A 25,664-nucleotide genomic window follows, 5' to 3' on the forward strand; every position below is an offset into this window, starting at 1 on the left:
TAGTAAAAACTATGATATTCCTTACAAGAATAAATGGAATGCCATAAACTACCACAATGAAAACAAGTATTTTATGGCTTATATCTAACAGACTGACTCTTAACTCCTGACTTTGAAGGTAAGGAGTTTATGTTCTTATTCTTCCTGCAAAAAGAAGCCAGATGGTTAGAACTTCCACAATTATGACACATTTTTCTAGGAGCATCAGGAACAGGCTTATAATCATTGCTTTTATTCACACCTTCCTTTCCATTCCTATTTTTCCTAGGTGATTTTACCTTGTTTGCATTCTTAACTTTTTTCAGCTTATGCTTAAGCTGCTTCTTTGTCATTAAGCCTACGTTTACTTCAATTGTATTTTCCTATTTTAGTTTGTCAGAAGTTAATTCCTTTTTAACTTCTGATTTCTCAGTATCAGACTTTACAGCTACAAACTTAACAGGTTTTAACTTTGATTTTTGTTTAACAACTATAGGCTTAATTTCTACAGTTCCTTTATCATTCTTATCATCTCCATAACCTAAGCCCTCTTTCCAGTTTCCACTACTTAACAAATTCTGAGTTGTTCTGCCAGAGTTAGTCCAAGTCCTGATAATCCCTCTTTCCTTCTCTAACTCAGTTTTTAGAGATTCATTCATTTTAAGTAATTCATCCCTAACATAGAAAGCATCATCTCTATCTTTCTGAGTTTGATGGAACATGACTAACTCTTTTTTTAAATAATCATTCCTCTTTTTACAAGCAAGATTTTCAGAAGTTAATTTTTCACATGTTAAAGTTTGATCTCTATAGCTAATGAACATGGTTTTAAGATATCTTCTCAACTCATTAATATCATCAGTATGAAAGGCATAAGTAGTTTGAGGTACCTTTAACTCAGCAGCTTCAGAACTGCTTTCAGCACTTGCCATATCAGCATTCGCCATCAAGTCATAATTCTCCTCACTTTCAGAATCTGAGGTATCTGTCCAGTTTTTCTTCTTTGTGACAAGAGCCTTGCCTTTGTCACTCTTCACTTTCTTGCAATCAGGAGATATGTGGCCTTTCTCACCACAATTGTAGCATTTGACATTTATGTAATCTCCTCTGTCAGACTTCCTTCCTTTGCCTTCAGATTTTCTGAAATTCTTCTTATCAGAACTTGCACCTTTCCTGGAAAACTTCTTTCCCTTCCTGAACTTCCTGTATGCAATCTTTGTGATTCCTTTCACCATAACAACACAGCTTCATCATCTCTTCATCAACATCCTTCTCAGGCAAGCTTTCAGATTCTGAGTCATCATCACTATCAGAACTTGATGACTCAGTATCAGACTTTGTGATGAGCGCTTTTCCCTTGCCTTTCCTTGAGGTAGCTGCCTTGGGGGATTCTTCTTCAGCCTTAAGAGCAACTGTCCTTGACTTTCCTCCTTTCCTCTTGCTTTTTTGTTCCATCTCAAGTTCATGAGCCTTGAGCATCCCATAAATTTCATCAAGAGTCGTTTCATCAAGATTATAGTTGTCTCTTATAGTTGTTGCCTTCAAATCCCAGCTTTCAGGAAGAGCTAACAGGAATGTAAGGTTTGAATCTTCAAGATCATACTCCTTATCAACCAGTGACAAATCGTTCAAGAGTTTGACAAATCTATCATATAAATCAGTCAATGACTCATTAGCCTTTGATTTAAAGTGTTCATACTCTTGAGTGAGTATTTTCTTCCTGTTCTTCTTAATCGAATCAGTTCCCTGACACCTTGTTTCTAAGGCATCACATATCTCCTTTGTATTCTTGCAGTTAATTACCCTATTTGACATTACATTATCAATGGCACTATGCAGTAAGTGTCGTACCTTAACATCCTTAGCAATTGAAGCAATATCTTCAGCAGTGTAGTCGCTCTTCTCCTTTGGTACTAACTTTGCTGTTTCACCTGCAACAGCGAGCTTGGTTGGTTTGTGAGGCCCTTCATTGATTCTGTCAAGATATTCTGGATCAGTTGCTTCCAGAAATATGGTCATCCTCACCTTCCATACGGGATATTCAGATGGCTTCAGAATGGGAACTCTAATAGTCTCATATCGACTATGGATTTGTGTCTTTGGAGGTTCTTCAGTTTTGGTGGGCTTAGTTGGAGTTTCTACTTCAGACATGATTTTTTTGGATCTTAAACTGTTTGTGTGTTAACAGATAGGCTCTGATACCACTTGTTAGGTCACACACACTGTAGAGGGGGGTGAATACAGTGTATAGCACCATCAAATCGAATTCTAATAACACAAGTAACAGAAAACAGACTTTATTCAAAGCAATAAACTCTGTTACAGTATGGAACTGTCCTCTCTCAGTGATGAACAAATATCACGAGAGCTGATAGGGTTACAATGAATAATATTCTCGATAATGATAACACTTATAGTGTAAACCCTATGTCTGTGTTTATATACTACACAGTTACAAGATAATCGCTAATTGATATGGAATATAATTCTGCTTCCTAAAATATATCAATCAGATATCTTTTCTTCCAAGTATTCTATTCTTCATAGAATTCCTTCTTCATGCATATCTCTTCTTACGTTTGTCTCGATCTTCTCTTCCTTTAATCAGCCGCCTTCCTTATCTGAACGTTTCCTTTAAGTCCTGATATTATTTTCTGATAAATATCTCCTGAACCTTAAGTACTGATGACTTAAGTTCTGACTTCAGTATAAGTGCTGATTTCAGTTAAGTACTGATTTGTCCTGTTTAAGTAAGATTTGAAAACTAAACATAAATCATATTAGTCATGACATTATCAAATATATCTAACATAACTAATTGATTATCCTTTTTAACTAATATATACATATATAGGCAAATGATCAAAATAGAAACTAAATATAAAATAGAAACTAAAAACTAATCTAAGTCATTAAATCAATCGAATCTAATGGCCTCCTAAAATTACCACACCCAACTAATCTACACCCTCCTGCACACAATATCAGCTTTTCCCCTCCATTTTTAATTTAATTTTTTTCGTCAAACGGTAAGTTTTTTTAAATTCGACTTTACTGTATTTTTCTCCATCTCTCAACGATCGATTTGCATATCATATGTGTTATATTCCGAAGTAATTTTAAAAAATATATTTGGTTTCTAGTTTCTATCCTAAAATTGGTTTTTATTACAGTAGCCTTCCTATAGAGTAAAGTATATGGAGACCACCTTTTTGTTAGAGACCTTGGAGACCACTTATGTTCTGCAAGTAAAACCTTGCATAAAAATATTTTAAAACGTATTATTTTGAGAATTATGTGCTGCAAATATCATTATTTTATTCAAAATCCTAAATATCATATATGTACTGCATGTATAGCATTACAAGATGTTTTATTCTACGAAACATATTTAGTTTGTAGAACATTTGTTTTTGTTCAGTTTGCAGAACGTACATATTTTATTTATTAAACTTAAAGGATCTTCAACAATTTTAATGAATTAGTGATATTCGTAGAACATACTTCACAAAATAATAAATTTATAATATTTTGATTGCAGAACATAGGCGATCTCCGATGAAATAGTGCTCTGCATAGAACTTTACTTGCCCGTATATATATATAATAGGTAGTACATAATTTTTAAAATCAAAATTTTTAAAATATTCATTAACATTATAATAGGTAGTACATAATTTTTAAAATCAAAATTTGAATCAACATTATTAAGATTCAAAAACAGATTTTTAAAATTGCTAAGATTCAAAATTAGATTCAAAACTTTTCTTCTTGATTTTTAAAAAAAAAATCAAACAAATTATTGTTTGTAACTAATTTCATGGAAGCACTACGAAAAAAAATATTTACACCTTTTTTCTGTTTAGAAATTAAGTTTTAAAAATGATTCTCTCGTTCCCTTTTAAGAGGTATATGTCTTGAAAGCTGACGAGAGAATCATTTTTAAAACTTAATTTCTAAACAGAAAAAAGGTGTAAATATTTTTTTTCGTAGTGCTTCCATGAAATTAGTTACAAACAATAATTTGTTTGATTTTTTTTTTTAAAATCAAGAAGAAAAGTTTTGAATCTAATTTTGAATCTTAGCAATTTTAAAATTTTGTTTTTGAATCTTAATAATGTTGATTCAAATTTTGATTTTAAAAATTATGTACTACCTATTATAATGTTAATGAATATTTTAAAATATTATAATCTTAAAATGAGCTAAAAAATTTGAATCTCATTTTAAATGGTTCTCTCATTTTTAAGAGGGTCCTATCTAGAAACTGACTTTATATATAAATACATATATATATATATATATACTTTTTTAAAACTTAATTTCTAGACAGAAAAAATGTGTAAATATTTTTTATTTTCGTAGTGCTTCCATGAAATTAGTTACAAACAATAATTTGTTTGATTTTTTTAAAAAAATCAAGAAAAAAAGTTTTGAATCTAATTTTGAATCTTAACAATTTTAAAAATATGTTTTTGAATCTTAATATTGTTGATTCAAATCTTGATTTTAAAAATTATGTACTGCCTATTATAATGTTAATGAATATTTTAAAATAGTATAATCTTAAAATGAGCTAAACAAATTTAAATCTCATTTTAAATGGTTCTCGCATTTTTAATAGGGTCTTGTCTAGAAACTAACTTTATATATATACATATATACAGTGATAAAAACATTAAAATAAAAACTAAAACGGAAACCAAGAGAAACATTATATGACATTACCCACCTCCCAGATCAAATAACCTATCTGGGGCCTACTTCCTGCCTCCAAAATTCAGCCCAGGCCCACTAGAACTCACCAAGACTCGAATCATAATCCCAAATAGGCCTCAGACATTCAAAATAGACCCCAAGAGCATTGATAAATATGAAGCTCCAAAGCTCCAACAGAAGGCTCTCTAAAGCTTTAAGAGCCTCTTATCTCTTCTCGCTTTAAAAAACAACTAGTAGCTCTTAACTAATATTTTATTAATAAAATTTTTATGTCTACCAATCATTGCACAATTTTTTGTTATAGTGGAATTGGTTTATTATTCAATTATGAATAAAGAGCATTGTGGAGTTTAAAACATTAACCGATGTAATAACTTGTGAAGAATTATATTTTTTATATCATTTTTAAGAATGAATTAGGAGTCTATTCGAGATGTTCTAACGGGAAACCATGTTAGTAAAAAAAGGGTGCAAACTTTAAGACTACATGTGTTAGGTCACACAACACTATAGAAGGGGGTTGAATATAGTGTTTATACAATCAAATCGATTTAGAACACAAGTATGTAACAGTAAACAAGTTTATTCAATATAATAAGCTCTGTTACAAAGTAGGTTAAACTACTCTCTCAGTGATGAACAATATCACTAAGAGCTATTAGGGTTACAATGAATAATGTACTCGTCAATGATAACACATATAGTGTAAACCATAAGCTGTGTTTATATAGTACACAGTTACAAGATATCTTCTAATTGATATGGAATATAATTTTGTCTCCTAAAATATATCAATCATATATTATCTTCTACAAGTCTTCTAGCTGTCCAACTCTTCATGCATATCTTCTTTTATTTTAGTCCAGATCATCTCCTGTAAATCAGCCGCATTCCTTATCTGAAGTATCCGCACTTAAGTCATGATATAAATCCTGACGGCCTTAAGTTCTGATATAAGTTCTGATTTTAGTATGTTCTGATATAATGTATATGATTGCCAAATAGCTCAAGAATAACACTGATAAAGATGATTGAATTTAGATAGCATTTAGATTAATACATGAAGAAAGTTAATGCAGCCTTGAACCATTTTATCATTTTACACTTAGACGGCTACTTGGTTTTGTACTATAAATTGAACATCAGACCATCTCATTTGGTACATTGAAATAGAAAATACTTCCACTTCTTTGCACCATCATTAGCAAATATAAATACAATACATATCATATTTCTTCTCTCGAGTTATTAGCATATTCTCCATATTTAAATTTATAATACGTTATCGGCACGAGTTTCTGCCGGAGCTTATTCAAAAAATACGGTTAATTTTATTAGAAGAAGGAAGAGTCTCTACCCAAACTTATACTCGAGAAAAGGAATGAACAATCGGTCCTGCCAGATAAAGGATCCTGAGTTTCTACATATAAGAAGTACGACTTAACATTATTCACGAATCTATGTCAACTGAAGTTTGTTCAACAAAAAGAGGCACGATTTAAATTTACTTATTTTATTCTAAATATTATCATTAATTATATATTCATTTATATTACAGTTTAAATGCTACAAAGAAGGCTATGTCGTCAAATATTACCCAAAAACTTTCTGGCTGGATATGCCGTCGTAACTTTTGTTTTAATTATATCATATATGTTATTATTTGGAAATAATTGTTTAAATATTTATGTGACGCATTATATCACGTTTTAATATTTATTTTACATTCAGAATAGAAAATTTGCAAAATTAGAGTTTGTTGCATTGGATGTGCCTGGGGATAATTATTTGCCTTGGGTGCCTGATGCGAAATTACATCTTAGTGATAACTGGCTAAAAGACACCATAGAATCCGGAAAAACCCAACTGTTGATTAAAATGCCAAAGCTATCATTTTTCTTAGACACCACATCCATGAAAATATGAAATCTGAATACCTGACTGTCAAAAGGCCACTTACCCTTTGGACCAATCTCAAAGATAGGGTTGATCACCAAAAACTTGTCCATTTGCCACATGCCCGTTTATGAATGGATAAATATAAGGTGCAAGATTTTAAATCTGTCGCTGAATATAATTCTGCCTTATTCAATGTAAGCTCAAAACTGATCATGCGTGGTGAAAATATTACTGATGCTGAAATGATAAAAAAGACCCTTTCAACCTTTCATCCCAACACTATGATTCTATTACAATATTATATGGAGCACAATTTTTGGAAGTATAGCGAGCTAATATCTCTTCTTCTTTTTGCTGAAAAGAATAATGAGTTGTTACTGAAAAATTATCAAATTCGTCCCACAGGCTCTGCCCAGTTACCTGAAGTACCTAACACGTCCTTCCAGAAGAATGAGTGTAGGAACAGGCATAGAGGAGGACGAGGTTACGGAAGAAACCGTGGGCATGAAAATTTTTTAGGCCGGTTTCGAAATTATTATAACTCTAGCCACCTGAAGTGGCAGCGTGATGGTTATAACAACTCTGGCCATCAGAAGTGGTAACATGGAGCGCCAAATAAAAGGAAGGCACCGCAAGAAGTAGATACTAGGGATATCAGTCTCAGATGTGGGGCCCATGGGTACTGGAGACGTACTTATCGCACACCGAAACATTTAGTTGACCTCTACGAGGCATAAAAAGAATAATGGAAAAAGGGTTGAAAAAAACTTTGCTAGTCATAATCTAGGTGAAGAAACAAACAACAAGACCTCAAATGAACTAGACACTAGTGCTAACCTTTATTATGATTTAGATCACTAGATTTCATTTGTATTTCTTTGGTGTTATGTTTTGGACGTGCTTGTTTTAATATTCTTCTTTCATGTACTTGTTTTATGTTCTTGTATCATGTACGTTGTTTGTATTAAAAAAATTGTTGTTCACTTATATGTACACAGGATAAATATGGGAGAAATATGCATTGCTGACTGCGCAACTACTCACACAATCTTATCAAATCGGAAATATTTGTCACAATTGACTAAAACCAACTCACATCTTTAGATAATTTCAGGCACATCAGATATAATAGAAGGTTTTGGAAAAGCTAGTTTTATACTACCAAATAAAACACAAATTTACATACATGATGATCTATATTCTCGCAAATCCACTAGAAATCTTTTAAGTTTTAAAGATATATGTCTTAATGGTTTACACGTAGAAACCACTAATGAAGATGAAAAAGAATATCTTCTTATCACCTCAACTATCTCAAGTCATAAGAATATCTTAGAAAAATTATAATCAATCTCCTCTGGATTATATGCTACCGAAATTGAAGTCACCGAGTCTCACAATGTCACAACTCCCAAAGTTATAGACCCAAAATAATCACCCTTTGGCATGAAATACTTGGTCATCCAGGAGTATCCATGATGCGTTGTATTATAGAAAATTCTACAGGACATCCCCTTAAGAATCAGAAGGTCATACCATGTGATGAACTTCCTTGTTCAGCATGTTCTTTGGGAAAACTAATTATTCGACCATCTCCAGTTAAACTTTGAAACGAGTCTCCAAATTTCTTAGAAAGAATTTAAGGTGATATATGTGGTCCTATTCATCCATCATCTAGACCCTTTAGATATTTCATGGTTCTAATCGATGCTTCAACTAGATGGTATTCTGTATGTCTACTCTCGACCAGAAATATAACTTTTGCCAAGCTTCTTGCTCAAATAATCAAATTACGAGTCCAATTTCCTGATAATCCCATCAAATTAATTTAACTAGATAATGTCGTTGAATTTACACCTACTACTTTTAATGATTATTGTATATCAGTAGAAATCTATGTCGAACACCCGGTAGCTCATGTGCATACACAAAATGATTTAGCGAAATTGATAGGACATTCCCCTGAAGTGGCAAGTGTTCCAGAAAATACCCTAGAAGTGGTATTACCTCCTGAAGAGGTTCAAGCCCATGAAGTGGCTATATCAAATACCCCAGAAGCGGTGTCACCTCCGGAAGAGGTTAAAGCCCTTGAAGTGGCTGTGACAAAACTACTAGAAGTGGTATTTCCTCCAGAATAAGATATTGCCCTTGAAGTGGAACATGCTGGAATAGAAGCAAAGGCACCTGGAAATTATATGATCTCACTGATTTATGTACATAATGGGGATTACTGGATCGTGGAAGTATTGAGGTTGATGATGTATATGCTTTTTCAGTGGCATGTTATATTATTATGAACTTCGATCCTGAACTACAAAGTGTGGAAGAATGCCGACAAAGAGATGATTGGCCAAAATGGAAAATTGCAATACAGGAAGAACTGCAATCCTTGCGCAAGAGAAATGTATTTGGACCTGTAGTCCAAACACCATCTGGTGTGATCCCCGTTGGGAATTGATGGGCCTTTGTATGAAAATGAAATTATGAGATACAAGGCCCGACTGGTATCCCGAGGATTCTCTCAAAGGCCGGTATTCGATTACCAGGAAACTTACTCTCCTGTGATGGATGGAGTCGCTTTTCATTTTCTGATAAGTATAGCTTGTATGAAAAGATTGAAAACACGTCTCATGGACGTCGTTACAGCCTACCTTAATGGATCACTTGATAGTGATATTTATATGAAAATTCCTGAAGGATTAAAGATAAATGAAACTAAGCATCGACATTTATACTCAGTTAAATAACAACGGTCAATATATGGCTTAAAACAGTTTGGTCGTATGTGGTTCAACAGACTTAGTGAATATTTATTACATGATGGGTATGTTAATAATCAAGTGTGTTCATGTGCATTTTTGAAAAGGTCATCAACTGATTTGGTTATTATTGTTGTATATGTGGATGATTTAAATATTGTATGTACTTCTGAAGATATTACTAACGCTGCTACTTATTTGAAAAATGAGTTTGAAATGAAAGATCTTGGTAAGACGAGATTTTGTTTAGACATATAAGTGGAACACTTATCTTCAGGTATACTTGTTCATCATTCCACTTATACCAAAAAAAATTCTTGATCGGTTCTACATGGGCAAAGCTCATCCATGAACGACATCAATGGTTGTTCGATCACTCAAAGTTGAAAAAGATCCATTTCGACCTAGAAAAGAAGATGAAGATGCACTTGGGCCTGAAGTTCCATATCTTAGTGTTATTGGAGCTCTCATGTATCTTGCAAATAACACAAGACCTGATATTGCTTAGACTGTGAACCTGTTGGAAAGATTCAGCTCTAATCCAACTAAAAGGCATTGGGATGAGATCAAACACATATTCCGGTATCTGCGTGGGACAATTGTTCTAGGGTTATTCATTCCACATAGTTCAAAATCACAGGTGACTGGATATGCAGATGCTGGGTACATGTCAGCTTCTCATTTTGGACGATCACAAACATGTTATCTATTTATATATTGTGATACCGCTATCTCTTGAAAATCTACAAAACAGACTATGACAACAACTTCATCAAACCACGCAAAGTTATTGGCAATTCATGAAGCAAGCAGGGAATGTATTTGGCTAAGGTCTGTCATCCAACATGTATGAGAATCATATGGATTATCAAGCATTTCAGGCAGTCCTACAATTTTGTTTGAAGATAATACGGCTTGTATCAGACATTTAAAGGAAGGATATATCAAAGGAGACCGAACCAAGCACATCTTGCCAAAATTCTTCTACACGCATGAACTACAAGAAAATGGTGACATTGATGTACAACAAGTGCAATTATGTGATAATCTGGCTGATTTGCTAACGAAGTCACTACCTAACTCAACTTTTGAAAAGCTGCGTAAAAATATTGGAATGCGAAGGCAGAAATCATTGCTACAAAAAGATGTCAAATTGTGAGATATTTTATTCAGGGCGAAGCTATACTTTTTTTCCTTAGTTAAGATTTTTATCCCACTTAATTTTTCCTTTCAAGATTTAACGAGGCAGCTAATCTTTATAAAAACTCACATTTGACAATTAAGGGGGAGTGTTATAATATGAACATGTATATGATTTTCAAATAGCTCTAGAATAACACTAATAAAGATGATTGAATTTAGATAGCAAATAGATTAACACATGGAGAAAGTTAATGCAACCGTGAACCATTTTATCATTTTACACTTAAACGGCTACTTAATTTTGTACTATAAATTAAACATTAGACCAGCTCATTTGGTTCATTAAAATAGAAAACACTTCAACTGCTTTGCTCCATCATTAGCAAATACACATACAATACATATCATATTTCTTCTCTCGAGTTACTAGCATATAAATTTATAACAATAAGCACAAAATGTAGGACTCCAGCTAAAAAAGAATACATAATTGTTCCAAAAAAAAACACAACAAAAAAGTTTAAAAAATAGACAACAAGACTAAAGTGGTACTAAAAACAACTAAAAACAATAGTCCACGCTCACGATAACGTTGAAACTCCGGTGCGCCGGACTTTAACTTAATTCCCTTCTTGTTGGCTTTCTGACCACTTTCATTTACATCTACTTGAGCCCACACCACTATCTTATGTCTCTTAGTCTTAAACCCCATAATCTTGAACCTCACCGCAGTTTCCAAATCAACCCGAAATTTTGAAACCGAAACCGCTTCGAAACTCACGTTATATAAATCAACAAGAGTTTTCCTATGAGTACTTTTACGATGGCCCTGATAAAAACTGTGAACAGTGAAATTACCAATAGGTTGACTCTTGTTGACACCGTAAGAGAAAGTGAGGTTGAGGGTATCGTAGTAAATACCCTTGTCTTTGTTTTGGTTATCTAGTTTGAGATCAAAGTAGATAGTGTGGTTTGAAGTAGAATTAGCAGTTTTGTTGAGGGCAGGAACGTCAAAGCGTTGGATAGAACATGTAGGGTTGGAGGCACGTAGACTTAACCATAAGAAGAGAGCGGTGAGGCCTGAAGTGAAGATGAATGTACAACAGAAGTTGCAGCAACTCCGATTTGCTCCGTCCGACATGGGTGGTTTTGAGTACAACGCTGAAAATGTTAAGCTGTTGATGCTAAACAAGACTTGAAGATTTTAATTTATTAATATTTCATGGAAAGTTCGATGAAAGAGGAAATGTTAAACAAAGGGGATGGAAAGAGTTGATGAATGGCTTTGGAATTGTTTGGAGAAGACTGATGGTTGACTTGGCTAGTGTTTTAATCTGTTTCTCTGTAGATTTGCCGTGATAATGTATATTAATTTTAGTGTCGTAAGAGTGAGATCATTTGTTCTTTTTTAGAAAAGCAGTATCTCCCCCCTTTCTCCTGATTATTCTTGGGAATTAAAAAAGGCATCAAGATAAACAGTATTCATACAAAATATATCCTTCATACTCCCTCCGTCCCGTTAAACGTTTCCTAATTTGACTTTCGGTACTGTTCACGGTAACTGATTGACTACTAATTTACATCTAATCTATAATATCAAACATAATAATGAGTGATCTTGTTTGATTCGTATTTATCAGTACTTTAATACAGTGAAATTTTTATATTTAATACTAATACGAATTTAAAGATATTAACAATCAAAAGTGTGCATTGGCAAACGTGTGCACATAAATAGAAAACGTTTTTAGGAACGAATGGAGTATTTAATTTGTTAATAGAACTACTATTAATTTTTTAACCTCAAGCGGAAAATATATATGGTCATCCCTGCGTTCTCAAGAATAGCATATTTGCCTCAATTTAATGGGTCCAACACTAACCTATTATGTAAGACCCAGAAAATTAAGACTATATTGTATTGTATTAAATAAAATATTATGTATTTTATTACATAATGAATTATGAATTATGTTTGGTCATAAATTTGACCCGTCATGTGTTTTATATGTTCAGTACGACTTCAGATATTTTTCGGCTATTTTATTTTACGATAAATGCATTTATATGTAATATTATGTTACCGAGATTAAATTTTAATACATAATATTGCGGGTATAGTGTTTGACATTATTTTGCGTAATATGGGGTTTATCATATTGATTTTCAGAATATCTAGTTAATTTAAAAAATGTTTCGTTTCGTGGAAAATGATCTTAACGGGCTCCTACCAGTACTCCAAAACTCACAAAAATCATATTTGTATTTTTATAAAATCGTGGGACTTTCAAATATATATATTTTTTATCGTAGAGAACCTGCAGCCGCTACCATTTGGGTGCGCACTAGGTAAACCTCACGGGCTCACATAATAGCATGCAAAACACGTGAACAAAGGTAAACCGGATTTAAGCGACAGTCTCTGACTCAGGAGGCATAATCATAAATTCTCCTCCCGTGGGATTCGAACGTGTGACCAAGAGGATAGTTACCCTTGCGGGCAGACTTTCAAATATTTCAGATTTTCACATTTTTATATTTATTCGAAAATAATAATTTAAAATTTATTCCCCATTAATTATATTATTTTGGTCTAGCTAAATCAAATTTGAGTTCATAGGGAATAATTATATTATATTATATATATATATATATTACATATATGCATACGTTAACACCTCCCCCCACTTTTATTTCCACCGCCGTCAGCATCTCTCACTCTCTCCTCTTCTGTACATATTTATATATCAAAAATATTCAAAAATTCATATCATACAGACCTTTTATCCAAATCTCAATATCTATATACAAAATGACCAACTCTTCGATATCTACGCTTAGACATAGATATTGCAAGCTTTCGAGAAGAAAATTTTCTAGGCTCGGGCTATACAAAGGTAGTTTGATGATGCAGGTTAATCTACAAGGCAATTCAACACGGTGTATCTATGTGTATTAGTTTCAGATTTTTCCGAAAATATTTTCCGGACATCAGAATACCTCTTGAGGTGATCAGAATTAATGTTGGGATAAGAATTTCGAGATTCTGATTTTGTACTTAGTAAAATCATAGCATGTTGATGTATATATATTAATTTCAGAATTTTTATAAGTCATTGAAATAGTCGTTGTTGGTCGGATTTTGAGCTTCGGTGGTCATATTCTTTATTTCAGCGAGTTTATATGCATAGATCTAAATTAGGGTGTGTTTGAAATTTATTTATTTTATTGTGGTATAGTTGGATGATGGTATTTGGGATTGATTTTGAGAAGTTGTGATTTCGGGGAAAATCCGTTTTACAAAGCCGTTATTTCAAAATATTTTCTTATGAGAAAGTATTTATTTTTTGTTTAAATTATTATTTGATTAAAATGTTAATTAGTGAATTATTTTGATTAATTGACTTTCTATTGATTATTAAATTTGAAAAATAATTTATTAATTAAATTATTTGTAATAATTCGATAACAATTAGATCGGTTATCCGTTTTAAATGAAACAAATACGTCTAAACTCATAAAATTATTCTATTTTCAATAAAAGTACTTTCAAGACCTAAATTCTTTTGTAACGAAAAGGTCGATTATTTTACAAACACTTCTGAGTTAGATATGTTTCGAAAGGTCGTATATTAACCTGATTTTAGTTTTAAACACACTGAGTGACATCTTTTGACGAAATTAGTGACGTGCTACGTGCCTTATATGTTTACGTGCTATGTGAACTATGTGTCCACGTGTCTCTTAAATTTTTATAATTAAATATGATCCTTATCTATTGTCATCGGGCGGGTAGACGATAATGATATATGAATGAGTTTGACAATTATATATTGTCGGTTGGTTAAAATAGTATCTTTTATGATAGATACGCATAGTTCAAGGCGTTCAAATCCAGATTAAGAGCATCCGATTAAAGTATGTTCACATGAGATAGCAGTAACGAGTGGACACTATGAGCATATCATGGTGACTGACGAGTAAAGGTCAGATAGTTTGTCAATGAAGATACTGATAGACCAGAGTTGAGTCATGTAACAGATGGTTAAAGATCAAATAGTTGATCAACCGAGGCACGTATTTCTCCCGTATTCTAAATTCATAATAGTTAAATATTTTATATTTCGCTGCAATGTATCTTAATTATGCAAGTATTCTTTATTCTTGTTCTTTCATTATTATTTATTGATCTCTTTAGCAAATACCTATTGCTCTGGGTTATTTGCAAACCATGAATTACGATGTTTTAACCAAAATAATTTTTCATCAAATACTCTACGGAATATATGGTTACGAAAAGGGCCAGGGATGGATTGAACCCTATGATTTATTAGGCTAAAGTGTGCCCGAGTACCCGATATGATGACGGGTCGATGCGGATGGGTATGGATCTGTACTGTATTCCGACTGATCAGCGAAGTATAGTACATATGTTGGTTCTAGTGTCCAGTCTAATTTATTATTTGTTGAGCAAGATTGGAGTTGTATGTATAACTCAATAATACTGGTTTGGTTAACTCAACATATAATAAAGGACTTTGAAATAATCTATATTCCACTAGAATCAGTACAGATTGTTTATTGGGCATATACACAATGATTTTGGTAGTTACATTGAAGAAGACGTTAACAGTGATCCATATGAAATTCATTAATATGTGTAAGTATCGAAAGAATAAGGTTGGAGTCATTCGAAACAGTTATTAAGATCAATGTGAAGACCTCAAGGATTCTTAGTGAAGTTGTTTATATCTGATAGAAGACTTGACAATGTTTTGAGAATATATAATACGAAGGCCTGAGAGCGGAACTAGTCATCTGTGAACCAGACCATTGCAATAGGTGTTAGTGATTCGTGAAAAGAAACTGAGTATTCTCATTAGGAAGATTGTCAAGTGAGGATTCGTATCTGGGAATACTAGTTTTATGGTTCAGACGAAGACTCAAGAGAGAAGCCTTCAAGACCGTACATCTTTGGAATAGCAGTGTTTCACAGAAACTAAGTCAAAGTGATCAATACCTTGTAGTAGGATTCACCGTGATCAGTCTATTGAACATCAGAAGAAATATCCTGGAACTACAGTTCAATATATTAGTATAGGAACTGGTCTTGACTTGGTACGAGGCTGATGGAATAAACAGGAGCAAAAATCAATTCAGAAGTGCATATTTGCACTTCTTGGTCGCCAGTTAGGTTTAAGGAGGCGTTGTTTGATTTTTTTTCTAAGGCAAAATGTTTTCCCTAGGTACCATAGAAGAGGTGGTCACTGGTTAGAAAGGAAGAAGAGAGAGAAATCTCCACCCATGTGATCTAGGACCCACATAGAATCTTTTCCATAATTTATCAAGGCATATAGGTCGCAAGTAAGCTCCCTTGGAGATCATGGTCACATGTAATCATCCTTCTAACTACATGAAGTCGCATGTAAGCTTATCTTGGGAGCAAAGTCATAAGTTAGGGAATTTCTAAGAAAAATCAATTCTCCCTCTTACTCTTGGTCGCCAGCTACATGTTCTAGTAGAAAATATGGTCGCAACTTAGGGCATCCATAAAAAAACTAAGTACAAAAATGTCATGCACCCTTGTAGTCGCCAGTCATACAAAGAATCCAAGGAAACTTAGCTTATTTCTTCACCTAGTCGCCAATAAAGAGGAAATAAATGTGCAAGTGCTATTCTACATCTTCAAGTCGCAAGAAAAGGATTGTGAAGCTTCAGGAAACGCAAGTAACATTAAAATGCAAGCTGTATAATTCAAATGCTTGGTTCTAAGAGTGCCACGTAGTCCTTCCTTCTCTCTCCAGCCTATCAGCCTATATAAACAAATAGATGCAGATTGGTTATGCATCTCTCTAACATTGAATATAACGAAGCTCTTACAAATTATATTCAGATTTCTAAAAAACTTGATTTGACAAGGAGAGGTCATGTCCAATTTGATTCACACAATTTAAAGCCTATAAACTTGTAACACTCATTATTTAAAACTTTTTTGATTTTATTTAATATCATTTGATAAGAGTTTTAAATTTTTTGAGTGGTAAATACAACCCTAGATTGATAGTTATTGCATTTGGTTCATTATATACTTGTTGCTTCGAATCTTTGTATTTTGAGTTGTAAGCAAAATCTCCGGATATTTATACTTTGAATAAAATCATAGTTACCCAGAATCATCTGTGTTTGTTTATTTCATTTTTGGTTTTGATATTCCGCTACATTAATTTGATAAAAACGTAGAACATACATTCACACCTGTCTGTATGTACCTTTTGGACCTGACATTGTTGATCGCCATTAACGATATTTATTCTTTGAAAGTTTCCTGATTGCAAAACCGAACAAATAATTGATTCAAGAGATGAATCTATGAATTTTTTGCTGTTATTTTTCAGAGAAATATGATATATGATTGAAGGCCAATAACGACCGATGTTTTATTCACTCAACTAATTAAATGAACAAAGATGTTTATAAAATTATTTAAAATTATTTTCAATGATTTCTTTTTTATATGGATACCTGAAAACCAAATTATAGTACTTGCTGGGCATTGTTGGCTCATTCTTACTTTGTTGTTTTCGCAACCTTTCAGTATCACTTGAGGATAATTATAGACATCTCACACTAGGCAGCGCAACGGAGAGATCCCAGCTTCAGGCAGTTGGATATCTCAGAGTAGATAAGATGAGGGAGTTGGTAAAAGGTAATGAAGTTTGAGTTGTTATAAAAGTTTAGATGTTCAGATTCTTATTTCATATCATAACCTATAACTGATTCGAAATTGAAGGGTCATCTGTATATTTATCTTAATGTACAGGTTTATATCTTTCAAAGTGGTTTAGTGACACCCAATCCTGACCCCGGATTTGAGGCTGTCACATATTATCCGATCTAAATTTAGGCAAGTGAATAATGCATGTATAACTTGAGGCTAACACCATTTTACCGGCCTAAATTTTTTTGTTAATAAAATATTAATCTTTTATGTTTTATATATTTGTTAGTTTGTTGAATTAATGTTATTATATATTTATTAAGTATTCTTATAATAATTTTTAATATTTAATATTTTTCTTTTAGTTAATTGAATTTAATAATGATTTTTTTGTTTAAATGTAAAGTTTTTCTAATATAATAAATTTATTAAGTTTCATATTAATATGATATTGATTCATTTTGGGTCCAATAAAATTAATAATTATGTGAATTAGCGTCCAAATATTAAAATATTAATATATAAGTAATTGAAATAATATAATATTGACATATGAAAAAAATAGATCATAATACAGCTGGAATAAAAAATTGTCTCCGTCCAAATTTTAGGCTAAAAGTCTAGGAAAGTCTTGGGCCCTACTTTAAGTCAAAATAAAATATAAGTGAGGTTAATTTTGCAAATAATGGGTAAATTCTATGTAGAATTGCACCAAGCATTTGTATTGGTAATAAATACTCCCTCCGTCCTTTTGATTTTTTATCAAAAAGATTGGGCACAAACTTAAAGAAATATGTATAAATTAGTGAAAAAGAGAAAGAAAAGTGGCTAAAGTGGTGAGACTTATTGATTTTCAATGTATAAAAGGAAGATAGTGGATTAAAAGTAGTGTGAAAGGGAAGGAAAAATGGGAATATGGTGAGACACATTGACTATTTTTGGTAAATTTTGAAATATAAAAAAAATGAATGAAACATTCTAAAAAGTAAAATTTAAAGAATTTAAAAGTACGGAGAAAGTATAATCTTAGTCAACTTTCATGATCATTTCTCTGTCTTTGTATATATGTTATATCACACTAAAAGAAGATACATTTGTTTGATTAGCCGTGTAAAACTGGAAGAATTTTCTATGCAGCTTCTCCTACCGCGTTAATAGCGACAATACTGGGCAAGATTGTATTTTTTTTAATAATTTTAAAAGTACCAGATTAATATCTAAATGCTAAAATGATTTCCAAATGCAATATATGTAAACTGATGTAGAAATTAAATTAATGATAGTGGACATTGCATTCACTTAAATTCAATCAATAAAAAATATTTAAATTATCAAGCCACTAATATTACATCATCCTAGACTAAGTTTTACTACAAAATTTGATACATCTGGCATTATTATTTTTAATGCAAATGGAAGGATACAAATTAGCCATTTAGCATAAATGCAGGTTAGATTTTGTAAAACTAATGTTCATCCAGCAGAAGAACCAATTTGCATCATACATATTGGTCCTCTAGTTTTTTTATGGACACTTGTCAGTGGGCTTCTTAATTAAAATGCATTTCAGGGCCCAAATTTGAGCACATTCCCCTACCAAACATTTACAAAAGAGGTAAACAGAGAATTTTATATATATATATATATATATATACATATGTGCGCGCGCAGTTTAGCAGTATTGTTATTGTTTAATTTTGTTCTTCATTTGAGGAACTTTGGAAGTCCAATCTTGGTTCCTGTAGACTTGACATCCTCTTGAATTTGTTTTCTGTACTCACCAAAACTAAATTTTCTATACAAAGAAGGAGAACAATAACTTTGTATCACCGTCTCGTGTGTAGGGCATAAAAAGTATGCTATTGACTGCCTCTCCGCTACAGGATTGGTCACCACTCTGTGTTTGATGCTTTTGTAAAAACCATTGCTCCATGCCTATGATTATCATATTTGGATACTATTTATAAGTTCGAAATATGATAGTCAAAATCGTAATGAAATATTTTAGTTAAAATTTGCCCCAACAAAAATAAAGGTTTGAAGCAGTAACTTTTTTACTTCTAGGAATAAGTCCAACAAACTACTTTATGTGCCTCTCGATGCGGATTATAAGAATTTTGAACAAAATTTGTGCTCCAAAAATTTCTTAATACATCCTTCAAAAATTAAGAGCGTGATATCCTTTCTTATTTTTAAGTATTTGCCTCACTTTTTAAGAATCTTCTAACTATGAATTTATAATATATTAGGGGATGACTATCTCTTTCTCTTGCAAATTCAAATGCTTTCTTATATAAGCGGTCGAATTATAAGGAATTTGGCACAAATTTATACTTAGTACTTTTCTTAAATCACTAAGATATCACATTCGTATCTTTATTTTTAAAAAACTACTAGCCCTCCCTTATATCACTTTTATTAATAAAAAATTTATTCCTCACTCTTTTTTACACTTTTTTGTCTCTCTTTCTTATGCTTTTTGTCCATATCTTTTCAAGTTTATAATAATAATAATAATAATAATAAGGGATGAGTTTATTGTTTATTGATTATTGTTGGAGTTGAAATATAAAATCATGTCTTAACTTGCTAAGAGTTAATATTTTATAATCCTTTACAATGAAGTTACTAGCATACTGTTGGACTTTTTCTAATAAAATTTTAATTGTTGTGATTGACTTTTAATAATAAAATATTAAATAAGGAATAAGTATAAGTAATATTGTTGCAGACAAACATCCTTATTTATGTCTTAATTAACTAAAAACTAATTTTTTATATTTTTTTATCGTAGCCCGCAAGCGCTACCCTGGGGTGCGCACTGCGTAAATCCTACGAACTCACGCAATAGCCTTCAAGGCACGTGAACAAGATAAACCGTATTTAAGTGACATGACATGCTCTAACTCTGGAGAATTTTTTTATATTATATTTGATAATTGAGTTAAGAGGCTGTTGGATTTGCTCTAACAATACAATTTTTCAAATTTTATTTTTTTTACTAAAATACGATTCCGCAACTCAATACAAGATAATATAATCTCGTATGCAACTTAAATCAATCACGAATACAATAATTTTTTTAATTATCTATAGAAAGTAATAGAAGTTATATATTGGTTACCTTCGGTTTCAAACAGCTTTTTTTACAAAAAAAAGTTAGAAGATTAAAAAAAGGTGTATATTAATTGTTAATTTCTCCAAAAAGAATAATTAGAATAATCTGAATTTCTCTAATGTATATTAATTGTTAATTTTTTCAAAAAAAGAATAATTAGTATAACCTCAATTTCGTTATTACCCTAAATAATTTTCTAAATTTTTGGACAGCTGAAAATGACTTTAATTTAAATAAAAATAAGTTATTAACAAAATTAATTATTTACAGTTTTTGATGAGAAAAGGTACCTAAAAAGATTTTTTTTTTTTATAAGAGGGCCAAGCCAACAGTCCCATTTTTATTTTATCATCCTCAGAAAGTTTACTGAAGTGCATACTGATCCTTTCATTTCAAAGAAAAGTAATGTTATATATATACTATTCCCGATCCCTTCATTTTACTTGTCACATTTTTTGTTATAAAGTGAAATTGACCAATTTGTGATCAAATATTAAACATTATTCTTATATTATTTTTAAATTTAAAAATATTATAATAAAATAGATTAAATCTAATTTCCGATGATATAATTTTTTTATTTTGTTCAATTATAAAATTATGATAAACATCGATCAAATTTTAATCAATTTGACCGCGTCAAAATCAAATGTGATAATTAAAATGGGATGGAGGGATTATTATATATGGTAGTGATATTTTAACCTTAGACTTATTTAGTTGCATTCACTTGGATTGAATGAGATGGGGGACAATAAAATGAAATTTGTACTATTTTTTGAGAAAATTAGATGAAATGTTTATAATTTTTATTTTTCTATTCATTCATTTTCAAACAATTTTATATAACTAAATTTTTAACCCATGTATTTTGAATGAAATAATTCATTCTCCTTTCTAGTCATTTTTCATAAATTTTTATTTACTCATTTTCATTGGCTTGTACTCTCAAATATAGTCTCTTTCTTTATATAATTAATTTGTTTGCAATTTTTTTCGTTACATTCCTTTCCCGCTTCATTAAGTGAACACCCTTAATACTTTTCTTCAGTATATTCTTTTGAGTATTCATGCTTTGTTTTCTTCTGTGCACACCATTGTCATGATGAACAATCAATTATTTTACATTTATTTTATGTTCTTAATTATAATCTTGTTCTTATTAGCAACTATAAATTTTAAGGGACTGTTGCCAAAGTTGTCTAACAAGTATAAATATATGTGTTGCAAACCTGCATGTAGTGAATACCTCAAACAAATCTCCGACGTTGATAATCAAAACATCTTGATTAGGGTTGACATTGATCCACTCTCCGTCCTTGAGCAATTGAAGCCCTCCTAGCTGATCTTGGTACAGCACAGTTAAAAAATCACTGTCCGTGTGGGGTATTAATCCGTATGCTTTCGGGAAATTTGGGCATGGCGGATATCTATTCAACCGAACATAACTTGAATTTTGGGAGCATATTTCTGCGAATAAAGTGGACTTGCAGCCAAGGCTTTCTGCTAATATTTCTGATATTCTTTGTGCAATATTACTCACTTGTTCCGTAAACTCATTGAGTCCACTGGAGCTGAAAATGAAATACAAGGCAGATGTTTTATATATTGTGTGAATACCAATCTTAAACAAGTGCTCTAGTTGGTTTGCATGATGATATACCAGTCAATGGTATAAGGCACTCTTCACAAATCATATTATCCTCTTCAAAATCTCAATAGCTTGATTATAAGATTTCTTTTGATATATGTCTACCAGAATAATTGGATTTGCCAATCACATTTCCGATCGAGTACTTGTGCACACATTATCATTTTCCCATGGTTGGGGTCTATTTGCAATTCTGTGCCACAAAATGATCAACTACTATGGTTTACACATTTCTAGATTCAAATTCATCAATGTTCTAGCTTTTCAATCCCTTGCAATCCGGATTCCTAGAATATATGAAATTTCACCCATATTTTTCATCTCAAGTTTATCTAAGTTCCAACATGCTTTTGTTGAACAACAACTAGTTAATCCGCAGTTCTACACGACTGCACGTTATTAGGTTGTTTAGTTAGCATGCCGCGTATTTTTCTCTATAAGGAAACTGTACTTTGCAACCCCACACCTTTAATTTAAAATTCAAAACAGTATACCTACTTTGCAAAATACAGTTTGCAATCCTTAAATTTCAATATCAATTACAACATGCGGTTATAAAATTGAAATTGAGATATTAATATTAATAACTAAAATTTCAAATTAATTAAAATATTTATTTTAATGCATTTTTTACATGAAAAAAATTATAACTATTTTCTATTAGTATTACTCTAAATTAATCATAATGCTAAATATTTAAAATATATCTATTAAGCAAAATATATGTTTATATATATAATCATAAAGTTTCTAAATATATCTATATTTTAAAATTTTAAAAATTATACTGAGTAATAAAATAATTGACATTAATATTATTTTTATAATTTGAAATTATAAATTTTAGTTTAATTTAAAAAAAAAATTTATTATTTAAATATTTTTCTGAATTTCAATTTTACCCTCCACAATATAAATATTTTTAACAAAATGGTTAAAGGGATGCATATTGTATTTGATGTCTAAAGTTAGGGGTTGCAAACTGTATTTTTGAAAATAAGTATATAGTTTTGTTATTCAATGAAAGGTAGGAGTTACAAAATGCAATTAACTCATTAATTAATGGACAAAGTAAGCAAGAAATTTTATAACAGACTACAAATTATATACCTTAAAGAGGGGACATGGCAAAGAGGCAAATGGAAAGCTTCTGACCAAGAAAACTCTTGCAGAGACATGGCAGTTGGATTTCCCCAACGATAGCAACTGCCAGATGAGCTCGAAATTATCTTTTCTTCAAATGGTTTCTCAAAAAGTTTCCTTTGTTCACTTTGCATTCTTATCAAAACATCCCTAGGGATTCCATGATTGATAATTTGAAAAAATCCCCACACTTTTGCAGCATCGGCAATCCTTCTTTTACATTCAACATTTCTGCAGTCGTCCTTATGGTATAAATGGACGACATCAATTAAGGGCAGTTCACAATCTTTGCAAAAACTGGTGTTCGAAGACTCTTCTGCAGGTAGCTTATTTGTGTCATTTACTTGCAGAAATTTGTTGCAGATGGATTCAAGCGGAGGGACTGATACCATCTTTAGTGTTGGGGGAAATTTGAATGTGGAAAATTAAAGGCTCTTGGTCTGCAAGTAGGTGGATAGTATCTAAACCAGGGTTTTAAAACAACTTGTGTAATATAAGGATGGAAAAGTGAAGGAAAACATTTCTGAAGGAGTGAAGGGTCTTTCTGTCCTTGTCAGGTCTTATATAGGCGGAAGTTACCAACATAATTGGTAGCCAACTACACGGAGACTGAATTTTTTTTAAAAAAAAAGATGAGATAGACTGATTTACGAATATAGATAGATAGCTAGATAGGATGTCAAATTATAGGCCCCACTGCCTTGTTTTTTTTGAAAATAAATCGACTACATTTGATTACATACAGGGTAATTAGCTTATAAATTGATAACCGATACAAATGTACTTTGAAGTTCTTTGAAATTGATGAGTAGATTCTATAGTCACCGTATGACCGCCATATATTCTGAATGTTATTGGATGTATGGTTGACAAATTAGATATCGAATAATAATACTCTGGGAAGAGTATTAGGCGGTGAGTTTACTTTTAAGAAAACTAGCTTTATACCGGATTATTATTATTTTATATAATTTGTTTTTTGAAATTTTTATTCTTTATTTAGCTAATTTTTAATAAGATGATTTTATTTCCTAAATAAATTTTATGTTTTTTATGAATAATGTATTTTTCAAAAAATTATACTTTTTATATATATTAAATTATTATTGTATTCTAATATTTGACATTAATAAACTAAATATAACATATATGTTAGTATAATTTATTTTATCTTTTTCATTGTTTGATTTTTTTTCACATTATAAATTTGTAAATAGAATATTTTAATCATATCATATAATGTGTTTTCGTAATTAATTAATTATTTATATATATATATATTCTTAATTTTGTGAAATTTGATCAAAAATCAGAAAATTATTTGAATTTGCATCTTACGCCGTTTTTAATAATATTTTATAATTTGCCAGTTCTAGTAATAATTTTGAAAAAAATAATTTACACTTAATTGTCATAGTACTTTTAAATATATTTTATTAGATTGCTATTTCAATTTTGAATTGAATAAATTTTTTAATTTTTTATTAATTTTTATATTTTATAAGATTCATGTGCTATAAATTTTTTAAAAGACAAACTATAATTTTTCCTTGAATTTTATATGATTCATGAGCTCTAAATTTTTTGAAAGACAAACTTATACATTCCATTTTTTTAAAAAATGTTCTAATTTAAACCGATTAATAAATACCTTGTTAATTCTTACTTAGATTTATTTTTACTAAGATAGTTGTTGCTTGTATTATATGTAAAATATTTTTAATATAATTTTATATCATTTAAAAATATGTAATTATAGTTTAATTTCTTAATTAATTACGTATTGTGTTTGTTATATAGATTATTAAGTATTATAATATAATATTAGAATATATGAAATATATATTATAATATATTTTATTAGATTTGTATTTTAACTTGAAATTGTAATAATTTTATTATTATTATTATATTTCTTCTTCGTTTTTATGTTTTATTGGATTGATGTACTCTAAATTTTTTAAAGGACAGTCGGTGAGAGTTTACATCTTGGCCGTGTTTCTGACAATATTTCATAATTTTTCGGTTCTAGTAATGACTTTTTAAAAAAATACTTTACATTTTTTGTCACAATACTTTTAAATTTATTTAAATAGTTTGTTTCTCCATTTTGAATTAGAATATTATTTTATGAGTATTATTATATTTCTTCCTTCTTTTTATGTTTTATAAAATTATGTACTCTAAATTTTTTAAAAGACAGTCTGTAATTTTTCCCTTTTAAAAATTCGAAAATATTTTAAATCAAACTAACATATTTCAATTTTTTATAAAAAAATAATTTTGCTTTAACTTGATTAACAGATGATTTCTTAACTGTTACTTATATTTATTTTTATTAAGATAATTGTAGCTTGTATTAAATATTTATATATAATATAATACTTTTATTATTATTTTATATCATTTAATAATGAGAGTCTGTGCAATAGACTTGAAAGAAATTGGAATGATCACTTAACATGGATTGAGTTTCTTACGACAATAGATCATATGTCATTATCGAGATGTCGCCTTATGAGACCCTTGAGGGAA

General features: G+C 30.8%; 2 protein-coding genes across 2 annotated transcripts; both read right to left on the reverse strand.

Annotated features, from left to right (window-relative positions):
• Nucleotides 1-10,966: 10,966 nt before the first annotated feature.
• On the reverse strand, nucleotides 10,967-11,896 carry LOC141687446 (protein NDR1-like). Its single transcript, XM_074492725.1, has one exon. The coding sequence runs from the start codon at nucleotides 11,638-11,640 to the stop codon at nucleotides 11,020-11,022; it is 621 nt and encodes a 206-aa protein (XP_074348826.1). The 5' UTR covers nucleotides 11,641-11,896; the 3' UTR covers nucleotides 10,967-11,019.
• A 6,917-nt stretch (nucleotides 11,897-18,813) lies between these two features.
• LOC141687375 (gibberellin 2-beta-dioxygenase 8-like) lies at nucleotides 18,814-23,641 on the reverse strand. The gene is made up of 3 exons (XM_074492623.1): nucleotides 23,097-23,641; nucleotides 21,585-21,909; nucleotides 18,814-19,152 (listed from the first exon to the last, which is right to left on the reverse strand). Exons 1-3 carry the CDS (start codon nucleotides 23,519-23,521, stop codon nucleotides 18,922-18,924), a joined length of 981 nt encoding a protein of 326 aa, XP_074348724.1. The 5' UTR covers nucleotides 23,522-23,641; the 3' UTR covers nucleotides 18,814-18,921.
• Nucleotides 23,642-25,664: the final 2,023 nt, after the last annotated feature.

The sequence above is a fragment of the Apium graveolens genome, chromosome 9 (assembly GCF_009905375.1).
Source record: "Apium graveolens cultivar Ventura chromosome 9, ASM990537v1, whole genome shotgun sequence".
Lineage (NCBI taxonomy): Eukaryota > Viridiplantae > Streptophyta > Magnoliopsida > Apiales > Apiaceae > Apium > Apium graveolens.

Coding starts and splice junctions, on each gene's coding strand:
- LOC141687375 (XM_074492623.1), bottom strand. CDS start 23,521: ATGGTATCAGTCCCTCCGCTTGAATCCATCTGCAACAAATTTCTGCAA. Junction 21,910..23,096: donor TGCCATGTCCCCTCTTTAAG/GTATATAATTTG, acceptor TTTCATTTTCAG/CTCCAGTGGACTCAATGAGT. Junction 19,153..21,584: donor ACGTCGGAGATTTGTTTGAG/GTATTCACTACA, acceptor TGATAATCATAG/GCATGGAGCAATGGTTTTTA.
- LOC141687446 (XM_074492725.1), bottom strand. CDS start 11,640: ATGTCGGACGGAGCAAATCGGAGTTGCTGCAACTTCTGTTGTACATTC.